The 23,061-nt window shown below is 44.2% G+C and overlaps 1 protein-coding gene across 1 annotated transcript in view; it reads left to right on the forward strand.

The window, feature by feature from the left end:
* Nucleotides 1-22,909, forward strand: part of MRPL22 (mitochondrial ribosomal protein L22) — a 35,484-nt gene extending 12,575 nt beyond the window's left edge. The window contains exons 3-7 of the mRNA XM_075541880.1: nucleotides 5,311-5,446; nucleotides 10,370-10,435; nucleotides 11,173-11,250; nucleotides 12,630-12,699; nucleotides 22,628-22,909. Coding sequence (XP_075397995.1) covers nucleotides 5,311-5,446; nucleotides 10,370-10,435; nucleotides 11,173-11,250; nucleotides 12,630-12,699; nucleotides 22,628-22,839 — 562 coding nt within the window. The 3' untranslated portion in view covers nucleotides 22,840-22,909. The remainder of the gene's footprint in view (nucleotides 1-5,310; nucleotides 5,447-10,369; nucleotides 10,436-11,172; nucleotides 11,251-12,629; nucleotides 12,700-22,627) is intronic.
* The last annotated feature ends 152 nt before the right edge of the window (nucleotides 22,910-23,061 follow it).

The following is a 23,061-nucleotide window of genomic DNA, read 5'->3' on the forward strand; positions in this document are numbered from 1 at the left end:
TTACCGTTGGTTCTGAGGAGTTCCTCCTGTGTTAGCACTGCACTCAGGGCCCCAGGGAGCGTCTTCTCTAACCTTCGTATTGCTGCTGCTGGCACTGTGATTGCACATAGGCTGCTCTGAAAAGAACGGAGTGCTCAAAGCAGGCCAGCTCTGCCAGCTCCGCTGAACTGTTATTTGGGATTCAGGAGACTGCAGTGGCGATGGGTGGGGGAGGGATTTTGGGTATATACTTAGACGTTATACTCAGGCACTAGTGTCAGAGGTTTACCCACCCTCTGTGCTTCCAGAAAGTCTGGAAACCGTGGCAATTTGAAATTCTGTTTGTTTCCCCACCTTTAATCAAGATTTTCCTGTGGACTTTTCATCACTGTTCGGCAGTTGTGGTCAGGCACCACTCAGTTCTTTTGGTGTCATGGCATGCCACCCCTTTCATTCCCTCAGTCTACATTGATTGGTTTTTATTTTATTTAATGACTCCTCACAGGCTTTCTCGCATAAAAAGTTTAGCAGATTTTGAAATGATTTGTACTTTCATTTTTAATTTAAGGCTGCTTCATGTTTTAATTCTGTGTTATTCCAATAGTTGGCCAGGAGAGGGAGTATATGCATATCTGATTTAATACACCTCTGAATTAAGTATCCCATTTGGAATAATGTTTTAAATTAATTTGATTACAATCATTTAGTATTTGCTTGCTAACTCATTTATGAACCATTTGAGCCCTGAACATGTTATAGGTATTCAGGAAGCTTTGCCATTATTAATTCATAATGTTAATATTTTAAAACATCATATTCAATCACCAAATATGTATTGAGGGATTTGAGGGAAGCAGGACACTATGTTAGGTGTGGGGGTGCAGAAGGCAGAGCCCTCACCCTCCAGAACACTTTGATAGTGCTTAACACAGCAGGGGTTTCCTTGAAGGGGTCATGTGGAAGCCTACGGGTTTGGGTTTTCTGTTATCAAGCTGTCAGTGAGGAGATCACACTTAGAATTAAGGTTGGGAATGACTCTGGAGATGGCTCCTCTTTTCACAGACAGGGAAACCAGAGCCTCAGAAAGGTGATGACTAATTACAACTCTTTTGAAAGGTAAACATTCATGAGTAACACTGAGAAAAAGTTTTAAATTGTCTAATGTAAGGTTTACAATTCACAGAATTATTTTTGGGGAGAACTGGCAATCCCTTGAACCGTCAAGTACTTCACTTGCAAGAGCTCATTTGCCCTTCTCAAGAAGCCTGTGCCTGGTGGTTATGTTTGTGGTGGGCTGCTAACCACAAGATCAGCAGTTCGAAATCACCAGCTGCTCGCTGGGGAAAGACAAGGCTTTCTGCTCCTGTAAGGAGCTACAGTCTCAGAAAACAACAGGGGCAGTTCTGCTCTGTCTGATACATCCCATGTGAGTCAGAGTTACCTTTATGGCAGTGAGTTTTTGTTTTTGTTTGTTTATCACTTTTGGAAGAAACCAATGAGACCCTTCACCTGGAGGTTGAAGACAAAAAAGATGCTTATGAGGTAGTTAACTATTATCATGTCAATCACTGATGAGATAACTGAGACCTCTGTCTTGGTCTCCTCACTGTTATAACAGGAATAACTACAAGTGGGCGGGGTGCTATCAAATCGGTTCTGGCTCATAGCAACTGTGTGACAACGGCACTATGCCTGGTCCCGTGCTGTCCTCACAATTGTGTTGGAGCGCCTTGTTGGAGCCACTATGTCAGCCCATCTTGAGGGGCTTGGCTCTTTTTCATTGACTCTACTCTACTAAGCATCCCGTCCTTTTCTAGAGGCTAATAACGCCCAGAGCGTGTGCGGGGAAGTCTCTCTCGCCATCCTCATCGCCAAGGCTGCACTCCTCTGTCAGCACCGTACGCTCGTCTGGCAGTCCACGGTACTTTCAGTGTTCCTCACAATGCAAAGGGAAGCATTCTTCTCTGGTGTAGCAGAGTTTAAATTCTGAGCACACCAATTCAATTCGCAAAAGGTTATGGATGACAATGGCAACCCAAAATCCATTTGCAGGGTCCCCCAAATAGGTTGAATTCTGTCTGATCATTGACCAAGGATGTATCCCTGGTGGCCAGTGCTGCCCGTTGGGCTGCTGATCACAAGGTCAGCAGCTCAAAGCCACCCGCCAGTCCACAGGAGAAAGAGGAGGCTTTCTACTCCCATAAGGAGGTAAGCCTCAGAAACCCATCGTCAGCTCGACTCTGTTCTATGGGGTCGCTGTGAGTCGTCATGATTAGATGGCAGTGAGTGTGGTCTTTTGGTAGGTAACCTTGCCCTGGGAACCATGCCCTGAAAAGTAGATTCCCTCCATTCCCTCCAGCCAGCCCATGCAGGGACAGTCTACTTTAGGGGCTTACCTGGCTGTTTCCTTGATGGAAATCACCGTATTGGGGACAGTAGTGTGTGTGTGTGTGTGTGTGTGTGTGTGTGTGTGTGTGTGTGTCACATAGTAAGGTGTCATGTCCTGTTAATCTCACCCTGACTTTGTTGATTTGAAGACCCTGGGCCAATCTTGTAACAGTGTACTCAATCATGTTCCCATGCCTGCTTCTGTGTGTAGTCTAACCTGGAACTGTGATGTACTGACCTGCCACCAGCCATGCGGTGAGGACAGTTTCTTTTGTTCTATGCCCTATTTATCTAGCTTCTCACCTGTGAGTCTTTGGGTGCCATTTCGACCTTGTGCTGATGGCCTTCCTGTGTCTTTGTTTTTGCCCCTTTAAGACTCAATAAATGTTCTTCTTCAATTATATTCAAGGTTGGGGGGGATCTCTTTTGCACCATTAAAATACTGGTCTTCCCTTCAACATTGACTACCTCTCTCGCACCTCTGACGCTGGGCTGGCATTGCCTTCCACGACGACTTTGTTGAGCTCATTTCCTGGTCTGACAACGAATTTGGCTACAGCAACAGGGTGGGGGACCTCATGGTCCACACGGCCTCCAAGGAGTCAGAGCCCCCCGGACCAGCAGCCCCAGCAACAGTACTAGAGGAAGAGAGGCCTCTCAACTCGACCCCCCCACACTGAGAATACTCCATCCAGCCCCCCTGGAGGAAGGGGAAGGGCTTAGAGAGCCCGACCTTGTCATGTACCATCAATAAGTATACTGTACCCAGCCCCCCACCCAAACCATTGGTCTTCCTTCATTACTTGTCCAGCTTTCACAGGCAAATGGTGTGTCTTAGTCCTCCAGGTGACTTCTTTGGACCCGTGAAGCAGACTTACCCAGTACAACACGTCCTTTGAGCTCTTGACTGCTGCTTCCACAGACACTGATTGTAGTTCCTAGAAGAAATCCTTGATAACGTCAGTCTTTGCTCCCATTTTTTTAAAAAAAACATTTTATTAGGGGCTCATACAACTCTTATCACAATCCATACATATACATACATCAATTGTATAAAGCACATCTGTACATTCTTTGCCCTAATCATTTTCTTTTTTTTTCTCTTTTCTTTTTTTACATTTTATTAGGGGCTCATACAACTCTTATCACAATCCACACATATACATACATCAATTTTATAAAGCGCATCTGTACTTCTTTGCCCTAATCACTCTCAAAGCATTTGCTCTCCACTTAAGCCCTTTGCGTCAGGTCCTCCTTTTTTTCCCCCTCCCTCCCTACTCCCCCCTCCCTCATGTGCCCTTGGTAATTTATACATTGTTATTTTGTCATATCTTGCCCTATCCGGAGTCTCCCTTCCCCCCCTTCTCTGCCGTCCATCTCCCAGGGAGGAGGTCACATGTGGATCCTTGTAATCAGTTCCCCCTTTCCAACCCACTCACCCTCCACTCTCCCAGCATCGCCCTTCACACCCTTGGTCCTGAAGGTATCATCTACCCTAGATTCCCTGTGCCTCCAGCCCCCATATGCACCAGTGTACTACCTCTTTCCTATCCAGTCCTGCAAGGTAGAATTCGGATCATGGTAGTTGGGGGGAGGAAGCATCCAGGATCTGGGGGAAAGCTGTGTTCATCGGTACTACCTCGCACCCTGACTGACCCATTTACTCTCCTAAACCCCTTTATGAGGGGATCTCCAGTGGCCGACACTTGGGCCTTGGGTCTCCACTCTGCACTTCCCCCTTCCTTTCAATATGGTGTACACACACACACATATACATATATACACACATATACATATATATATCTTTTTTTTTGTATGATGCCTTATACCTGGTCCCTTTGGCACCTCGTGATCGCACTGGCTGGTGTGCATCTTCCATGTGGGCTTTTTTGCTTCTGAGCTAGATGGCCGCTTGTTCACCTTCAAGCCTTTAAGACCCCAGACACTATCTCTTGATAGCTGGACACCATCAGCTATCTTCACCACATTTGCTTATGCACCCATTTGTCTTCAGCAATCCTATCATGGAGGTGTGCAGTCAATGATATGATTTTTTGTTCTTTGATGCCTGACAACTGATCCCTTCAGGACCACTGGATCACACAGGCTGGTGTGTTCTTCCATGTGGGCTTTGTTGCTTCTGAGCTAGATGGCTGCTTGTTTATCTTCAAGCCTTTAAGACCCCAGTCACTATCTCTTTTGATAGCTGGGCACCATCAGCTTTCTTCACCACATTTGCTTGTTTACCCACTTTGGCTTCAGCAGTTGTGTCGGGAGAGTGAGCATCATAGAGTTCCAATTTCATAAAAGAAAGTATTCATGCATTGAGTTTTCTCCGATTTTTCATGATGTTGTCTGTTGGCCCAGTTGTGAGGATTTTTTGTTTTCTGTACATTGTAGTCTGATCACCTCTTGATGCTGTGTTCTTCACATAGTCCGGTTTGTTGGGTGATTTGCTCAGCATGCAGATTATTTACGTATGGTGAAAGTAAACAACCATGTTGCACATCTCCCCTGGTTTTAACCCATGCAGTTTCTCCACCTTCTGTGTGAAGGAAGAGGAATTAGGGCCCGTGGTCTAATTCTATAGCATCCTGAATTGTTTGATGTTTTTGTCTGGTCACTCAGCAAGACTGTGGAATTTCACAGGCCAGGACCAGTCATGTCTCTCTGGACTGCAGCCACGTGCAGTGGAGATTCAGTCAGTCTGTGAAGGACATAAAGGGATTTGGGCTTCCTATCAGTGTAGTGTTTGACTTCTACGAGCTTCTACCTTTGCATTCCTGGCCTCCAGTAAGTGGCCTCTTTGGTGTTTTATATAAAAACAGTATGAAACGACTGCTTCTAGAAGGTTTATGATCCTTAAATTGTTTCTATTAAATGGAGTTGTACAGAAAAGAGAAGTTCTGTGTGAAGATTTTAAAGTCTACTGTTTTACAGGCTTCTTTCATCTCATACTGTTTTGCTCCAGTCACATATTCACACAAGTGCTCCCCGTGACATCTCTCGAAGATGGGAGAAGAAGAATAGGATCGTCTATCCCCCACAACTCCCTGGAGAGCCTCGGAGGCCGGCAGTAAGTTTCCCGGTGGAACTGCTCTGAATTTCATGAGGCACACACGTGTATGGTTATGTGGCTAGCAATGACTTACTCCATGTTAACAATGAAGCAGGGTGCACCATCCTTTAATTGATATGGAAGATACAGTAGATTTATTATTTCTTTGGCAGTTTAGAAAGATCATCGTTGCTTTACTTGTTTGTTTTTTTTAATCTCCAAATAGGGACCTAAAACTAAGCTATAGCTTGATTCTTTTAAGAGGTTTGCTAATGAATTCTTGTATGGGAAAGTAACGGGTTAGCCAATGGTTGAATTATATATTTGGTCTTTCATTGTGTGTAGAAATGCTTTAAGACATTCTGCTTAAAGTCAATGAAAACAAATGCAATTTTAATAACTTCTTAATTTGAGGAGGAGTAGGTTGAGCAATCTTCCCCTTTCTTGTAAGCACGTCATCTCTTTTTATCTAGACTCTTACCAAAAGCCCTACACATATTCATAGAGCTTGAAGGTGAGCATGGACATTTCCGGCTTAAAGATAGTTCACCCAGAATACCAAGAATTGAAGGATTGGCTAATTTGACTCAGCATAATGTTCTCTAGGTCCATCCATGTCATGAGGTATAACTAACTGTTCCTACTTAATGTTCCTATTTTATTATTCCATGAGAACCTGAAAGATTTGTCACAGAATTATGTGTTGAGTCCACTTTATTAACCAAAACTTTAGATTATCTAAATATTCACCTAGATATCATAAATGGAATATTGTTTCCTATAATAAGTGAGCTTTGTTTGTTATCAGAGGTCTTTGAACTCAGACATTAGTTAAAAAGAGAGAAATCATAGCAGTATCTTTCAGGTTCAGAATCTAAGAGTAAATTTTTTTATTTTGTAGTGCTAGTCTCTTGGATATTAAAAAAAAGGACTTTTGGATACATTCCAAAGTTGACAATTCAAGTGGTTAACAGTAAGTCATTTACTAACTCCAGCAAATACAGACCAATGCTAGTCAGTAGAGCCTGAAGTGTTGTATTACTGAGACTATTTTGAGTACTTCTTTTGTGTGGCATATGTGCACCTTCTGTAAGGGTGTGATTTATGTGTGTAGCCACTTTAGGGAAACCTAATTTAATTCTCAAATTGTACAGATTTTGCTCGAGTGAATAATCCTTTAGGGGACAAAGTATGGTTTTAGAAAATACTTTAACACTGTCCGACTTTAAGTAATATTTAGCAAATAGACAATTAGACATATATACCTGTTACAACGGGAAATACTTGTACCCTTCATAAATACCCTTGGGAGCCGTGGGGGTGCAGTGTTAGGCTGCTGGTCTCAAGGCCCGCCGTTGAAACCACCAGCTGCTTCTCGAGGGAAACCTGGGCCTTTCTAACCCAGCAAAGGGTTCCAGTCTAGGAAGCCCACAGGGGCAGCTGGACCCTGTCCTATAGGGTCACTGTGAGGCGACATTGACTCAATGAAAGTGAGTTAATTTGTTTATAAATACCTACCTTATTTACAGGGGATCATGTATTCACCTAGTCATATAGATCTTCACACAGAGCCACTGCGTAACTTTGAAAGGTCCTTGGACTTTCCCACTGGGTAGCTTCACCTTGGGATTTTATATTTTATAAATGAATAAAAGTGGCTAGGGAGAATGAGTAAATGAAAATGCATACGAGCAATTTAGACCATTTATAATACTATTGAAATTACCTTCCTAATTTAGCTAGCACCACTTTCCAAGCAATACAGATTTGTATGTAAAATTCCTCTTATACCTGACGTCATCATGGTTAGGAATAGGAGGCAGAAAGAAATTAAGGTGCTTTTTGTGACCACCCTATTTTAACGTGGCTTGAGTTTCTTTCTGCGGTGCCTTTGAAGAAAGCTTTGCTAAGCACATGAAAGCAGGGAGCCCCTCCCCTCGTCGTGAGGTGATCTTGAGAGGGCAGGGTAGCGAGCCCCTGCGGCCTGTGCGGAGCTCGGGAGCTGCCCGCGGGAGGAAGACGGGAAAGACTGACAGCCTGCGTTGGACTGGACTCCGTGGCAGAGGGTGTGGTTTTTGGGAATCTTCACTGAAGCCGCTGCCACATCTTTCTCCCTCAGAGCGGCTGGTGAATTTGAACGAAAGGCTATTTCTCTTAGCAGTTGAGCATTTTACCACTCTGCCATCAGAGCTCTTAAAAGTAGTGACTCTAACCAAACGTGTTGAGTGACCATTTCTGTCAGAGGCACCATCCTAATGTCAGTTAACTGACACAGACGACATGTCACGCTTAGAAGTCAGTCATGTCCATTCCACAAGGCTCCTGTGAAGGTTTCTTTAGATGATATTATAGGCTTATTTTGAGCTAAGTGCATTTAAAAGTAAATAGGTTTCTGTAAGAGTTATTGGTTCAGGCATTTTATAATTTAGGCTTCGCTTTATTTAATTTGAGTAAATATTTTGTACATTATAGCCTAACAGCTTTACCCAGTTTACCATACTAGTCAGTAGCAGTGATAATGGAGCTAGGTCTTCTGACCTCTAACTTCTGCACTGTGTTTACTGAAATGGTGGTGTGTGTTTTTGTGTGTGTGTGTGTGTGTGTGTGTGTGTAGAAATGCTTTAAGACATTCTGCTTAAAGTCAATGAAAACGAATGCAAAATTAATAACTTATTAATTTGAGGAGGAGCAGGTTGAGCAATCTTCCCCTTTCTTGTAAGCACGTCATCTCTTTTTATCTAGACTCTTACCAAAAGCCCTACACATATTCATAGAGCTTGAAGGTGAGCATGGACATTTCCGGCTTAAAGATAGTTCACCCAGAATACCAAGAATTGAAAGGTTTCTATATAAAACATTTTGTTGAGTGGATTAATTTTCGCAGATTACTACTATCGGCAATGGCAGTTCTTCTTTCCTCTCCCTTGCTCCCCAGGATGCTTTTGGGCTGAAAATGTAATTAGGAAATTGCGACGGTTTCAGCCTGTCAGCTTCCATTGTAACGGGATGAAATCTGCCCTGCAGTGGAGCGTGGCTGCTTGAGAAACAGCTGGCTTCTGTTAAGGCATTTGAACATTTCCACCAGAAGTCAGACCATGAGAGAAACTTCTGAGGTCTCCCGCACTGCCTTGACAAATGTTTTCTAACTTGTCAAGTGAATTAACCAGCAGCGTGGTGGCGCAGTGGAAAGAAAGTGTGTTTCAGCACGAGAAGGGGAGCTTCTGTCTGGTGGCACACCTGCTGCCCGCTGTACTAGGCAGGTCACCTGCTTTCCTGGTCTTTGGCTCCAGCTTGGCTTTACACCAGCCTTCTGGGTTGGGCCAGGTGACTTCATCTCTCTGATTTTCAATGAGCGGGGAGATTGTAAAATATTTCCCAACTCATAGAGTTAGATCAAATAAAATAATAGGCCCGAAAAGTGCTTTGTGAACTCTACATTATTTAATAGATGAATGATTTTAAAAAAAAGGATGTACTTACTGCTTTTTTAAGTGAACAACTTTCGATGTGCAGAGACACAACGTTGCTTACTGAAGTTCAGAGGGCTTGAAGCACCTACTGTTGAAAATAAAGACGATATAGCCTGCAATGCGGATTACTCCTCCCTGGCCCAGTAAGCAGCAGAGGACCGACAGAAGTTGTCAAAGACTTGCTTTATGCGGAGCCACACGCAATCTGTGGATGCGTATGGAAACACCAGTCAGGAAGTCAAGTGACGTTCCATTGTACACATTTGCTGGAAAATACCCTTACAGTTTAAGTTGTTTTTTAACTTTAGTTTTAACCTTTAAAGTGTTAAAAAGCAAAGATGCCATTTTGAGGACTAAGGTTCATGTGAACCAAGCCATGGCATTTTCAGTTGTCTTTTTTTCCCTCCAATTGTTTTATATACATATGAGAGTTGGGAAGTGAGTCAGGAAGACCAGAGAAGGCCAGATGCCTTTGAAAGCATGCTGTTGATGAAGTATATTGAATATACTATGGCTGCCAACAAGTGAACAAATAGCTGTGTCTTGGAAGAAGTACAGGTGGCATGTTCTTTAGACGTGAGGATGGAGCGACTGTCTGGCAGACTTGGGACCTATTAGGAGGGACAGGTCCCTGGGGCGGGTCGCCGGGAGTCAGGGAGAGCGTCGACTCCTCAGGGAGTGCCTGCCACCGTGAGCTCGTCGCACGCGCACGAGGGTGGCCCAGGACTGCCCAGCATTCCGTTTGGTGGTACATAGGGTTCTTGTTTGTCAGAACCGACTTGAAGGCACCCAGCAGCAATAACGACAGCAACAACCACTTGAAGTGGGTGACAATACAAGTTAGCATTTTGTGTGAACTTACCACATGCCTGGTACTATAAAGTGTATTGCATAAGTTATTTTATTGAATTACTGTAATTGGTTTGTAAGGTTGTTACAGTTACACTCATTTTTAAAGGAAAAATGGAGGGACAGAGAGGCTAAGTAACTCATTGGAAGTTTTGTCCATTAGTAAGTGACAAAGCCGAGATTTAAACCCAGACTGTCTGATTCAAGAACCTATACCCTTGTCCAAATAGTCTTCTCTTTGTCCCTGTCCCTCTGTTCCCTGGGTAAATGTTCTCAAAGCACTGTCATCTTAATCTTATTACTCTGGATAGGAATGTGGACATGTGCTCGCTTCGGCAGCACATATACTAAAAACGACAAAAAGAAAGAGATGTTGTGGACCTTGGCCCACACTGGCTGTTTTGTAGTTTCTGTTTCTTTCTTAGTAATATTTGAACATAATGAGACCTCAGAGAAATACAACTTTGTGTAGGGGGAGAAAAAGAATATCTACAGGCTGGATAATGCTTTTATTTCCTGCGGCAGCATCTTCATTAAGCGTGGCAAGTAAAAGCTTTAGTAACGGTAGTTGGGATGGATTTTAATAAGCCTGCGAAAGTTAATTTTCCTCCCTTTTTGTAAGGAAATCTACCACTGTCGAAGACAGATAAAATACAGCAAAGAGAAGATGTGGTATTTGGCAAAACTGGTAAGCTAAAATGAATAATTACCGTGTAATATTTAGGAAGCGAAGCTATGCATTTCCCTCCTGAGATTGGGTTGGGGAAATGAGGCATGTCATTTTACCCATTGGAATATTTCATAAGTAAGCAAATGAATGTTGGACAAAGTAATAATTCTGCCAGTGTTTACCTTTCTTTTGAGAAACTAGAATAGATAGGTATCTGAAACAAAAGTTTCAGCTTTAACAGTATTTGGAGAATTCTGGCTATGAAAGCCTTCTTTTCTGTAAAGCTGGTTCAGCCTACTTCAGAATGGTTACGTTCTCAGTTTTTGCTTTGGGAGAGGAGAGCTGTAGGTAAACATGTGTTGTGTTTATCCTGTAGAAGAAAGTGCTGCGTTTGGTGCTTTCTGTGGTCCTTGTCAACCGGCCAGCCGTCTCCAAGATGCCAGCTTCAGTAGTTGGAAACTCCTAACAGTCTAGGTTTATGGTTAAAATATGTACAATTGATTTTGATTAACGAGGCTGGGATTCCCTTTGAAATTTCCTTCTCTATAACCTGGGTTTAGCTCTCTCTCTAGAAGTGACAAAAATGCAGCTCTTCTCTTACCTTATAGGTCACTGAGTCAGTATCAACTTGTTGTCAGAGGGTTTTTCTTGTTTGGGGGTTTTGGATTATATTAAGGCAGTATTTATTGAAATGAAATCATTGACTTTGTTGGCAAATTTGTTTATCCTTTCTTGTTTGCCTTTTATAATTGTAGATACGAGGAATGTCCATTGATCAGGCATTGGCTCAGTTGGAATTCAGTGACAAAAAAGGGGCCCAAATCATTAAAGAGGTAAGCTTGTAGGATTGTTGGGAGCTGGAGCTGTGCACAGTTACCTGGTGGTGTTGGTGAGCTCAACCTGAATCTGAATTCTCTGACTTTTCTGATGGGAAATGCTTTCTTTGACCCAGGGCACTCAGTCTTATGACTGTTCTCACGCTTGATGCTTGTGTGCCTTAAGCATGTGCTTTCCGGGGAGGCTCTTACTTGTACCAGGCATTCATTTCTTTTTTTACACTCTATGATATGAAAGTTCTTGGTTTTAATGTTTTGAGGCTTGGTTATGTGTTTTGGAGATTTTTAAATGGGTTTTACAAATGGGAGCTTATGCTTTCATAAACTAAGTGGGAAGAGCCCTGGGCTAGGACTCACTGGAGCCGAGGTCTTCCTCAGATATTCCTGTTGTGCTCCTGACCAAGACACTTACTGGTTCCGCTTCGTTTTCCTCATCCGTAACCTAGGTGGTTCTGGGGTTGATGATCTCTAAAGACCCTCCCAGCTCTAAGTGTAGCTGACCGAGTAAGAAAAAGTGGCCAAGCTAGGTGCCTGATCATTGTGCACATGCACGTGTTCTTTCTTCAAAAAGCCGTATTGACTATTGCCCCTTACCATCTGGGGAGAGCAGCTGTGTTCACCACATCGCCAACTAATTCTTACCAAAAGTCCATTCTTCTCTTTCTACTTAGTAGAAGAGTAGTTGGCAATTGATGGATGCAGACTGCTGCGAGCCTATTGTAACTTTTAATGTATTCAGAAAGACTCAGAATGCATTTACAAAGTATCTGCTGTGAACCTAGTTGTGTACTAGGTTTTTTATCTTTAAAGAGTAAAAGATCTTCAGTTATCTTAGCAATTGTCCTATTTTAAAAAGTGTGTTTCTGGGAGACGTTAACTTAATTCAAGACGACATCTGCTGAGTGGATCTTGAAAAGGGCATGTCGAGTTGAGTTTAATACTGATTTTGTAGCAGGCATTCTCAGGCGTGGCTCTCTGCGTGCGTGCTGCTCTGATGCTTGCTTTGGAAGCAACGCTTGTGCATTCCCAACTGATAGTTGGCGCTCGCTCTCCTTGGACTTCCTGACAAGTCCCTGACTCAAGACACTGTGGGTCACTAAGGGCGCTGCAAGGCCATCCTCTCCGGGTTACGGGTTGTATTGACGGCTACAGTAAAGTGGACACGTTTCCTGCACTTGCCATTCCTCTCAGCGGATGGCAAACGAACTGGATCCCTTCTCCTGAGTACTGATATTGCTTAATATTCTCTTTTTAAAGGAAGGTGTACAATGGAAGCATGTGATTAGCAATCATATTACAGAGATAAAAATGAGAAATGTAATTCCGTTCGCAGTTCAAGGTTAGCCATACGAATGCCTTTCTTTTCCTTGTTTAAGGTTCTCTTGGAAGCACAAGATATGGCCGTTAGGGATCACAACGTGGAATTCAAATCCAACTTACATATAGGTAAGATTTGAAATACTTTTAGGATTGGAAAATGCCCTCCCTATTAATGATGCTGTGCTCTTTAACAACAGTCACTGCCATTTGAACTACTCAGGGAAAACGACTGGTACTTGCGGATCTGTTAGTCCATGTTGTGTGACTTTTACCAGTTCTGTGAGGGAGCTGAGATCATGAAAGCTATTGCCAATAACTATTAAATAATGGGTAACAAGATTGGTGCATAGAGTCGTCCTTTAATCAGACTAAAAAGAGCATGCCTTCCTCCTTTGAATATGACTTCCTTAACTGTGTGTGTGTGTGTGTGTGTGTCTATGGGAATGAGGTGACTGGAGGATCAGAAGTGGCTTAGGGGAGAGTATTTAGGATGTGCCACACCAGGTGCTGAAATCCCTAAGGTAGCGGTGATTTAACCTTCCGTCCTGCATGGGAAACTTGCTGCGTCAGAACAGCCAAGGGACTCTGGGAGGCTGATGACCCAGATGTGTTTGTTTCCTTTTGTTATTACATCCCGAAGCATTATCTCTGCTTTTATATGCTGGTGCCACATCAAATTAAATTAATGGACGTGAAAATGCTTTGGGAAGCTGGCTGCACTCTACAAATGTAAGGGATTTTTTTTCCAGCTTACCTTCAACAGGGCTCTTTTCCAAGAAGCAGCTCAACGTTTATCACGAAGCTCTTTGCCCCTCCCGACAGCCCATGAAGTGCAGCAGTGGCCGGTCACTGTTTGCCTCTCTCTTCCGCAGCCATTCCTCCCAACCTCAGCACTTTTGTAATCCCACAATGTTGCTGTCAAAGCAAAATTTTCTCAACCTGCAGACCCACGTGTGAGAAGGACTTTCTGGTGTAAAAAGATTTTAGGTCCTAGATAGGGGATGTTGCTATTGACCAAATGTTGGCAGTTGGCGGGGCATGGGGAGGCTGAATCATTACAGAGGAAATTAATTGTGTTTAAAAATACTTCAATGATGTTAAAATGCATATTCCATTGTGTCATACAATTTGTGCTCTAATGGGGAATTAAACAAATTTTTTTTATGCTAAGTTAAAATCTTAGCACAACTCACCTAGAATTGATGCTGGCAACCATGCCTAGTGGTGACGTTCAAATTAGCAATGATTTTCAATCGAAATATTTTAAAACTGGATCCTGTAACATTTATTTTGTGACACATGGTTAGATACAGAGGGAAATAAAAATGACACCTTCAAAGATGCAGGGCCTCAGTAGATCCTGGTAAGCGGTTCCTACTGGAGCAGCACGCACAAACAACACGGGGCAGACCCGACTCGTCGGGAGCGATGAGATGGAGGAGGTGCAAGGCCATTTGCTTAAAGTTTCTAGAACTCTGAATCCCAATCACATTTCATGAATTTTATTCCCATTGCATAGGAACTCGGGCAAAGTACTGATAGACAGTACTTTGTAATGGATTCAGATCGAAGGAGGCTTTGTCTTCAAAATCTTTTTTCAGTAGCCTTGTCTTTAAATCCTCTTTAACTGAGCTAAAGTAAAATGCCTCCAGCTTACTCCTGTCTTCCCAGATGACAGAACCACGTGTGATGTTGGCATTGAACAGAGCCACACACCGCCCCCCACCCCCGCCCCAGTCCTGTGCGCAGAGTTTGATTTTGTGTTCTCCTTAGGCATATTTCAGTACAAGTCTCTGTTCTATATGCACCATTTTTGTCTAATCCCGGGTAAAAATTACTTTTCTAAAGTTAAGATCGCTAAGTGTACATCTGACTTTCGGACTCTTTTTTAAGTCCTCATTGACTAAATATTTTGTGACTTAATTTCACATGGGGTTGCCCTGAGTCAGCTAGATGGCAGCTCACAAAAGTCCCACCATGAAGGGGATGGTCAGACAAGTCCCCCGAGGAAGAGGAGCTGATGACACCTTGCACATGTGATCTTTGCCAGGCTTCCCTAAGAAGAGCCATCTGAGGTATCCATGAACAATGCAGATTCTCAGCCCACTGCGAACCTGCTGGGCATGAAAGCCCCGGGGAGTGGGATGGGATAGCGCGTTGTTAATAAGTACTTTAGTGAGTCTTACGCAGAAAATGGAGAAACTGGTCTTTTGGGGAGAAAGCCTAAGCACCTAATTCCATAGGTTTCTTACCAAAGTTTTAAAGAAGTTGATGTTTTGTTGATTTTGGTTCAGTGATGACATTTGTTAGTCCCCTGATGTAAGTAAGTGAAGGGATTTCTTTTATCCTTAAATTTTGTTCTTGTTTTATTCTTATTGAGAATCCTCAGGGCAAAGTGTACACCAGCCTGACAGGTTCTCTGCGTACAGTCCAGTGAGATTGCTTGCATTCTTGGAGGTGTGCCGCAGCCTTTCTTGTGCCATCCCCTGAGGTCCCTGGTGGAGTGGTTCTGTGTTGGTCTGCTGACTGCAGGGTCAGCGGTGTGAAACCACCAGCTGCTCTCAGGAGAAAGACTGGACTTCCTACTGCCAGGAAGAGTTACAGTCTTGCACACTCACAGGGCCGGTCTGCCCTGCCTGTGCGGGTTGGTCGCTATGAATCAGAGTCAAGTCATGGGTGGGAGTTTAGTTTTGGGAAAAGGGCTCCTTTCTGTTATGTGCACTTGCAGTTGTCAATTTGATTGTTTAGAGATAATTCTTTAAAAACATAATGCACAAGAAGACTTTATTTAGCAGGTAAGCTAATTTAGATTTCAGAACACTAAAGGAGATGTTTTTGTTTAACAGTTTAAAGGTTACCAGAGGCAATAGTTTCAGGACTTCATCTACCCTTTATGGCTCCATAAGGCCTGAATTCCAATACAAAACGGTGTCTGTCAACTGAGAAATCACATTTCCATGCAATTGAATAGAATTAATTAAATTTAATAAGAGCCCATCAGGATTTGAAACTCTGTTCTGTATTTCCCCGATTGTGATCAGGGTTCTTCTAGGAAATCTTTGATTACCATTTCCAGCAATGTCAGCCAGGCACCATCTAGTTCTTAGGGTCTCATGGCAAAGCAGGCAGTTGTTCATGGTACCGGTTAGCCGCCCATTCCAGGTTTTCCTCCTGTTCCTGACTCTCCTTTGTTGTGCTAGCTCGAGAGACACCAGTTGTGTGCCTTGGGTGGTTGCTTGCGACACAACGAGGTAGACAGTCAAACACATATCCCGAGGCCACTTGGCTGTGATTCCTATGACACCATGACAGAAACCTCCAAACCAAGGAACCAAGGTCCATGAGGTGTTTGGTTACACATAAGCAGCCTCTGCAGCTCCTCCCCCTCCCCCCAATACTTTCAAGTGTGTTTATCACTACTTTTGCCGATTCAACTTTCTACTGTGAGCTTACTGACAACTATTGCAATAACAGGTTGTATAACTCTACCCTTGATCAAAGGGATTTTTCCATCACTGCTCATCCCCCTTTTCTCCCCTCCCCATGCCTTCAGTAACCAGGAATAAGCTTTAGTCTCAACACATTCGCCTTTTCTTCTTTTCATGTAAGGAGGTCATATCGTATTTGCTCTTTTATGATTGACTTATTTTGCTCAGCACAATGTCTTCAAGCTCCATCCATATTGTAGCATGGATCAAGACTTCATTTCTCCTGCTGGCTGCGTGTAAGGTGAAGGCATTGAAAGGGAAGTGCTTTTTAGGAGCATATGTTCTCATTATATGGTAATTCCTTCAACTGCCTGTCAGCAGTCTAAAGCTAATACCTGGTGTTGCATGACCACAGATTTAGAAAGTTCATTTCCTTTTCAAACTTATCAAAATGATGACTAATGACACTGTGAAGAGGCCTTATTAAGTGGACAAGGCCTAATAAAATGTCCCTGCTTAGTGATTCACGGCATCTAAAGTGATTTAGCTTAGAGAACGTGATCGACTGACTTTGTAAATCAGTCTTCTGGGCTAAGGGTGATGAAGGTGGGGGTGACTTCTCACGTTAAAATTGCATGATTCGCGTGTACCCATATACCTGTAACAGAAAATACTAATATTTTAAAATATACGGAACATGTTGATCATCTCTGGAAGAGCATCATGTAGCTTACCGTTTTAGAGACCTTAATTTTTTTCTCTTTCATTCACTAAGTGTTCATTCGACCCACACTCAATTAGGTCTTGGCAGATAGATCTTTATAAGGAACCCTGGTGGCATCGTGATTACGTATTTGGGCTGTTAATCACAAGGTCACAGCTGGAAACCACCAGCTGCTTCGGGAGAGGAAAATGAGACTTGAGAGTCCTGTAAAGAGTTACAGTCTTGGACCCCCCACTGGCAGCTCTAGACGGCCGATAGGGTTGCTGTGAGTGAGTGGGAATCCACTGAGGGGTAGTGATTTTTTCTTTCCGTTTTGATACCATTCACAGGCATCCAACACTTGTAGTTTTGTTCTCTCATGATAGTCGTGCTTTCAAAGAACACACAAATTTTCCTGAGTTAGAATTAAACTACATACACCATTCATATTTTATTTCTTGGAAATCTTTGAAACTTATTTCGGAATTTGAGCACATTTACCGGAGACCTCTTTAATGAAAAAAGTGGCATACGTTGGTAGAGGATACGTTTCAGAATCGTTTCATTCCTGTGGCACCTGAACTTGCTGTTAGCAGCCCAACCTGCCACCCAGGAGACCACGAGCACTCAGGTGGGTAGGATGCGGAAACTTCGTGACAGTACAAAAGGAGTATGACTTTGGTTGAGAAGGTAACTTAGGTACACGATAAGTGAATACTTCCACAAGATGACATATTTCTGGGACCACAAAAGACTACTACTGAAAAATGGTGGTGTTGGACTAGTGCAAAGGCCAGTGTGCGTCTGAATCCCAAACTCCAAACTCAGTGTCATCCAGCCTTTGCTGACCCATAGCCACCCCCTATGGGTTTCCGAGACTCACTATTAACCGGAGCAGAAAGCCCAGTCTTTGAACTGCTGACCATGTGGATCGTAGCCCAGCGTTCAGCCATTACCCCACTAGGACTCCATGGACTAGACTAGTCTAGCATATTTTCTAGAAACTTCTGATCATTAAGGATAAGCTTCTGGGCATCTGGCCATGTGTCCAGCAGAGAAGATTTTCAAAGTGCGATAAGCACATGCGCCACGGCTGATGGGCGGACCGAGCAGTGACCGTGGAGGACGGTGAGAAGTCCAGTTGCAAGCAGGAAGGCGAGGGCAGGCCTAGAGCGGAAACCGCCAGGGTAGATTGTTGTAGATTTCAGAGGACTGATGAGGCCGACTGGCATTTGGCTTAAACTCAGTGTGGAACGGCAGGGGGTTTTCAGGCTGGAGGTTTGTGTTAATAAGGCAGTGCTTTAACAATAAGCAGTGCTTTGTGGGGCCTCTTCAGGTGACTCCCCGGAAAGGCTCCTTGGTCATGTTGGTCATTGCCGCGTCCTTGCAGACAGAGCCTGGCGCCCAGTAAGAGTTCAGAATCATGGTTGAAGGGGTGCACAGCTTTGGCCACCCTCCCGATTTGGAACGGATCCAGTTCACAGTGCTTTATATATCGGGCACACGTGCATATCACTTTGACTGCAGTGATTGTACTAGCAGACAAGAAGGGGCTCAGAAGCCTGCTTGGATGACATCCTTTAAGCCCTCCCCTCACTCACAGCGCGGAATGGCTGTGTATTCCCATTAGTGCATTACCGATTCCTAGTGCTTCAGAAGAATTAATGTCCTTGCTTCCATGTAAAGTGCCATAAGGAATGAGCCCTGGCAGTGCTGTCAGATAAGCAGCTCAAGCTCACCAGCTGCTCTGCAAGAGAAAGATGAGGCTTTCTGCTCCTTTAAAGATTTTCTCTTTGAGAAACTCTGCATAGGGTCACTAACTGTTGGAATTGACTTGATGGCAAGCCTTGGTGACACTGTGAGCTTGCCATTGGGCTGCTAACGGCAAGGTTATTGGTTCAAACCCACCAGCCTCTCCAAGGGAGAAAGAGGAGGCTGTTTTTTTCCGAAGAGTGTGGTGGTAAGTGAATTATGAGAGAGACATTAGAGAGACAGCTGGTAGTTACGGCTTTGGGATGGAATCGTGAACGAGGTACTGACTGGGGCTTTCAGGTATTCTCCTGTAATGTGTGCTGTGGGAGTTGGCAGGGAAATGGTGGTTCTCAGACCCTAGGAGGCTTGACCATTGTGTTTTGATAGGTTATATCATGCTGCACAATTTGTTGATTTTGATACTTCTACCGAAGTGGCAGTCTGTGGGGTACCAGTCCCCATAATTAAATGGGTCCAAGGGGGGTTGTGTAATGGAGGGGTAAATTAAGGAGACGTCAGACAAGATCAACCATGCAAGCGCTCGCCTTCACAGGCCTTCACAGTCATGACTTCAGGAGAGAGGTCCACTCAGAGAGAGAATAGATTTCCAACCAGAGCTTGTATACAGGCTAGGGGAGTACAAGCCCCCCACCCCCCAACCACATATGTAACTTATAGGCTGTACCCTAACCAAAGTGGGCTGTACCCAAACCCTAGAGCCCCTGAGTATACTGGAGGGAGGAGTAACCTAACACCAGTGCTGGGGCGGGGAAGGGGAAGGGGCCGTCTTCAGAGCCGAGAGCACTAGCGCGTGCCTGCTCCGATAGCTCAGTGCCTGCTAGACAGCCATCAGCCATGTTCTTGTAGGAGGTGACCTTGAGGCTGCACTACTATGGGAAGATATCGTGGGGAACAATGTGAATTATGAGAATGTGATTGGGACTCATCTCCGACTCACAAGGGTGAAGGCCTCTCTGCACCCCAGAAACCCAACTTGCCAGGCTTCTTAGTATATGAGAATAAAGGATTCATCCTTATACATTCTTCCCGTTTTCTGCTTCCCACGGCACTCCTCATTCGTAGGGCACGTAGAAACTAGTGCTCAAGTTGGGGAGAGGAGCAGTTTCGGGTAGAAGCAGCATTGTGTTTGTGAAAGGCTTTTCAAAGTCTTTCTGTCCCTTCGCCATGTCCCTGTTCATGGTTGTCAGTTTCCTCCTGACTAGGCTGGCTCTGGAACCCAGCGGTTCTTCACTGTCAAGTGATTTGTGCACTGCCACTTTTTCTCTGGAAAGCCTAAACACACTTCCTTAGGGCCTCATAGATGAAGTTAATGTAAGGTGTTAGCCCTTTCCCCATCTCCCCGAGACCCTAAGCAGTGTCCTGCTCATTTTCATTTCTAGCTTCCTCCCTGGCAAAGCTGGGGTGCTTCTGTGGCACCCACGTCCTGGGGGGACGCAGTAGACACTTGGGTGCAGTCTCAGGAAATGGATTCACTAAGTACATAGGAATGGTGGGCTGTGAAGAGAATTGATTTGATGTATATCCCATAAACATTGCCTTTTAAAAAGTCTTATTAAGTTAATTTTAATAGTAACTAATTAAATTCAGAAAATAGTAGAAAGTGATTACGTCTCAGGTTTATGATCCGAACAGCTGAACAGGTTTCTTTTTTTTTTTTAAGTAGCTTTATTGACCTAATTAGTCACCTATCATACACGACAATAGTTTGAGCATATTAAAAATGTACAGGGTAGCAACGATGGAACATACAACTTTCCTCTAGTTCTTAAATGCCCCCCCCCCCCACTATCATGATCCCAATTCTACCTTACAAATCTGGCTAGACCAGAGGATGTACACTGGTACAGATAGCAACTGGAAACACAGGGAATCCAGGACAGATGACTCCTTCAGCACCAGTGGTGAGAGTGGTGATGCCTGGAGGGTGGAGAGAATGTGGGGTAGAAAGGGGGAACTGATTATAAGAATCTACGTATAGCCTCCTCCCTGGGGGAGGGACAGCAGAGAAGAAGGCGGGGGAGACGTCCGACAGTGTAACATATGACAAAATAATAATTTATGAATGATGAAGGGTTCATGAGGTAGGGGGGAGTGGGGAGGGAGGGGGAAAATGAGCAGCAGATATTAAGGGCTCAAGTAGAAGGCAAATGTTTTGAGAATGATGATGGCAACAAATGTATATATGTTCTTGACACAGTGGATGTAAGTATGGATTGTGATAAGAATTGTATGAGCCCCCCAAAAATGATTGAAAAGAAAAGAAAAAATTTGCTTACAGGTAAAACATAAAAAAATTTAAAAGTACAATCATTCCCACAGTCAATTCCGGAACATTTTCTTGGTTCTTGTAGTTGTTTTCTGCCCTCAACCTCTTCCTAATTTCCCCTCCCATACCCCTGTCAGCCATCAATCCAGATACTGCATCCTGGATTTCAAACACTGGAAACATACATAGAAATAGAAACCAGGCTCTCCCCAAAACAACAACCAAATTAAAAACCCCAATAATAACACAGTAAACCACAGAAAATCCCCAGTTGAAAAGAAAGTAGAAAGCATTAAACACCAGAACAAAGTTAAAATGTGTCAAAAGGGAGGTCGAATGGTAAGGTACTGGACTTTAACCTACCCGGCTCTGTAGTAATTGCTTTTCTTCTTCGCACTCAGCAGCATGGTTGGGAGACTATTCACTACCCCTTGTCCGTGGCCTGAGGGAAGAGGTTGGTTTTGTTTGTTTTAATGTTACAAGGTCAGGTTTTTATATACAGAGTAGGAGGGGCCGGTTGTGATTGCAGGGGTCCCTAACACTGGCTGCAACCCAGACTTACCGAATGGGTGGGCCTATAATCGTTGCTAGAATGTAAATTCCGCTCCAAATCCACCAAATTAAACTTCAATGCTGAATTTCCCGGAGTTATTTTGATGTGTCATGGAGCAGTTTATGGGAACTTGTGGTTCCAGTGGCTTTTCTTCACAATTAGAACACACTCAGAGCTCCTTCCCTCCTCCTGAAGGGCCCCAAGAAAGCTGACCTCGGTCTCATTGTGTCTCCCTCCCTGTGTCCTGAAGCAGCCAGGTGCAGTCCTTTGCACGCCCTCTGCCTGGAATGAGCACCCCGCCCCCGATATTTGCATGGATGATTCATCAGTAGATGTCTCTTCCTCTGTGGTGTGAAGATGTCCTGCCCCCAGTCTCTGTCACTTCACCCCCTGACATTTGTCATGTGTGTTTGCTGCCCCCTCTCTCACATGTAAGCAGCCTGGAAGCTGGGGGGGGGGGGGCCTTACAGTTGACTTCACTGTGACCTCACCAACATCTAGACTAGTTCCTGACCCTTAATGAGTGCCCAGGAGATACGTACGTTTTGAAAGGAGAATTTAGGCAAGACCATTTTATTTTTCGCATTTTTGAACCATTCTATTATGATTTGGGGAGAAAGATGAGCCTTTCCACTCACCTAGAGTTAGTTTCGGGAATTCACAGGGACAGGTCTACCCTGTCCTATAGGGTGGCTATGCGTCAGCATTGATTTGATGGTAGTGGGTTTGGATTGGTTTTACTGTGTGTTAGGGAGCCCGGTTGTCACGGAGAGTCAAGCACTGGGCTGCTGACTGGGGAGCCAGCGTTTCAAATTCACCAGTGCTCAGTGGAAGAAAGAGGAGGTGGCGTGCTTCCCTAAAGGCTTAGGAGTCTCAGAAACCTTCAGTTCTACTCTGTCCCGGGGTAGGGGAACCGGAATGGACTCAGTGACAGTGGGTTTGCTTTACATTGTGATTTGGGAGAGAGTTTACAGAGCAAATCGAGTTTCCACTCAACAGTTCTTACGCCTTTTCATTTCTGACATTGATTGCAATCCCTACAACCTAGCAGCACTCTTCCCCTCCGGGATTTACCTGTCTGTCCGTCCGTCCTATTCTTTCCCTTCCTGCTTTCTGAACTTTAACCTGGGCAAAGGCTACCCGTTCACCTCACCTGGCTGCTTGTTCCAGAGAATGCAGGAGCGACTTACTTTTGAGATAAGCCCGATTCAGCCAACCATCGAGCTCATGCAGTCATAGAATCCAGTTGAAGAAAGGGCAGAATCTGCCCAGTTGGTGAAGTTCTGATGGTGTTGATATCAGTGTGATTATCCTTTCTCTCTCTTGTCCAGCTGAGTCCACCTCAGGGCGAGGCCAGTGCCTGAAACGCATCCGCTACCACGGCAGAGGTCACTTTGGGATCATGGAGAAGGTGTACTGCCATTACTTCGTGAAGCTGGTGGAAGGGCCCCCTCCTCCAGCGGAGGCCCCAAAGACCGCCGTCGATCTAGCCAAAGAATATGTTCAGCAGCTACGCAGCCGGACCATCATCCACACTCTGTGACGGAGGAATTCAGGCGGCCAAGTGTATTTATTCTTACCATTCATTTGCTAAAATAAAAAGTGAAAGCTAAGGCTTTTTTGTGATTTGTCATTGACTTACTGCACCACGATGTGTGACTTCTAGCTTAGTTTCCTATTCATAGTTGTCCGGCTTTTGTTTCTCTCTCGGCTCTGGGCCCATTTGAATGCCTTTACAGCTTGGACGAGGAACCAGCTTTCAGCA

Source organism: Tenrec ecaudatus, chromosome 2 (assembly GCF_050624435.1).
Source record: "Tenrec ecaudatus isolate mTenEca1 chromosome 2, mTenEca1.hap1, whole genome shotgun sequence".
Lineage (NCBI taxonomy): Eukaryota > Metazoa > Chordata > Mammalia > Afrosoricida > Tenrecidae > Tenrec > Tenrec ecaudatus.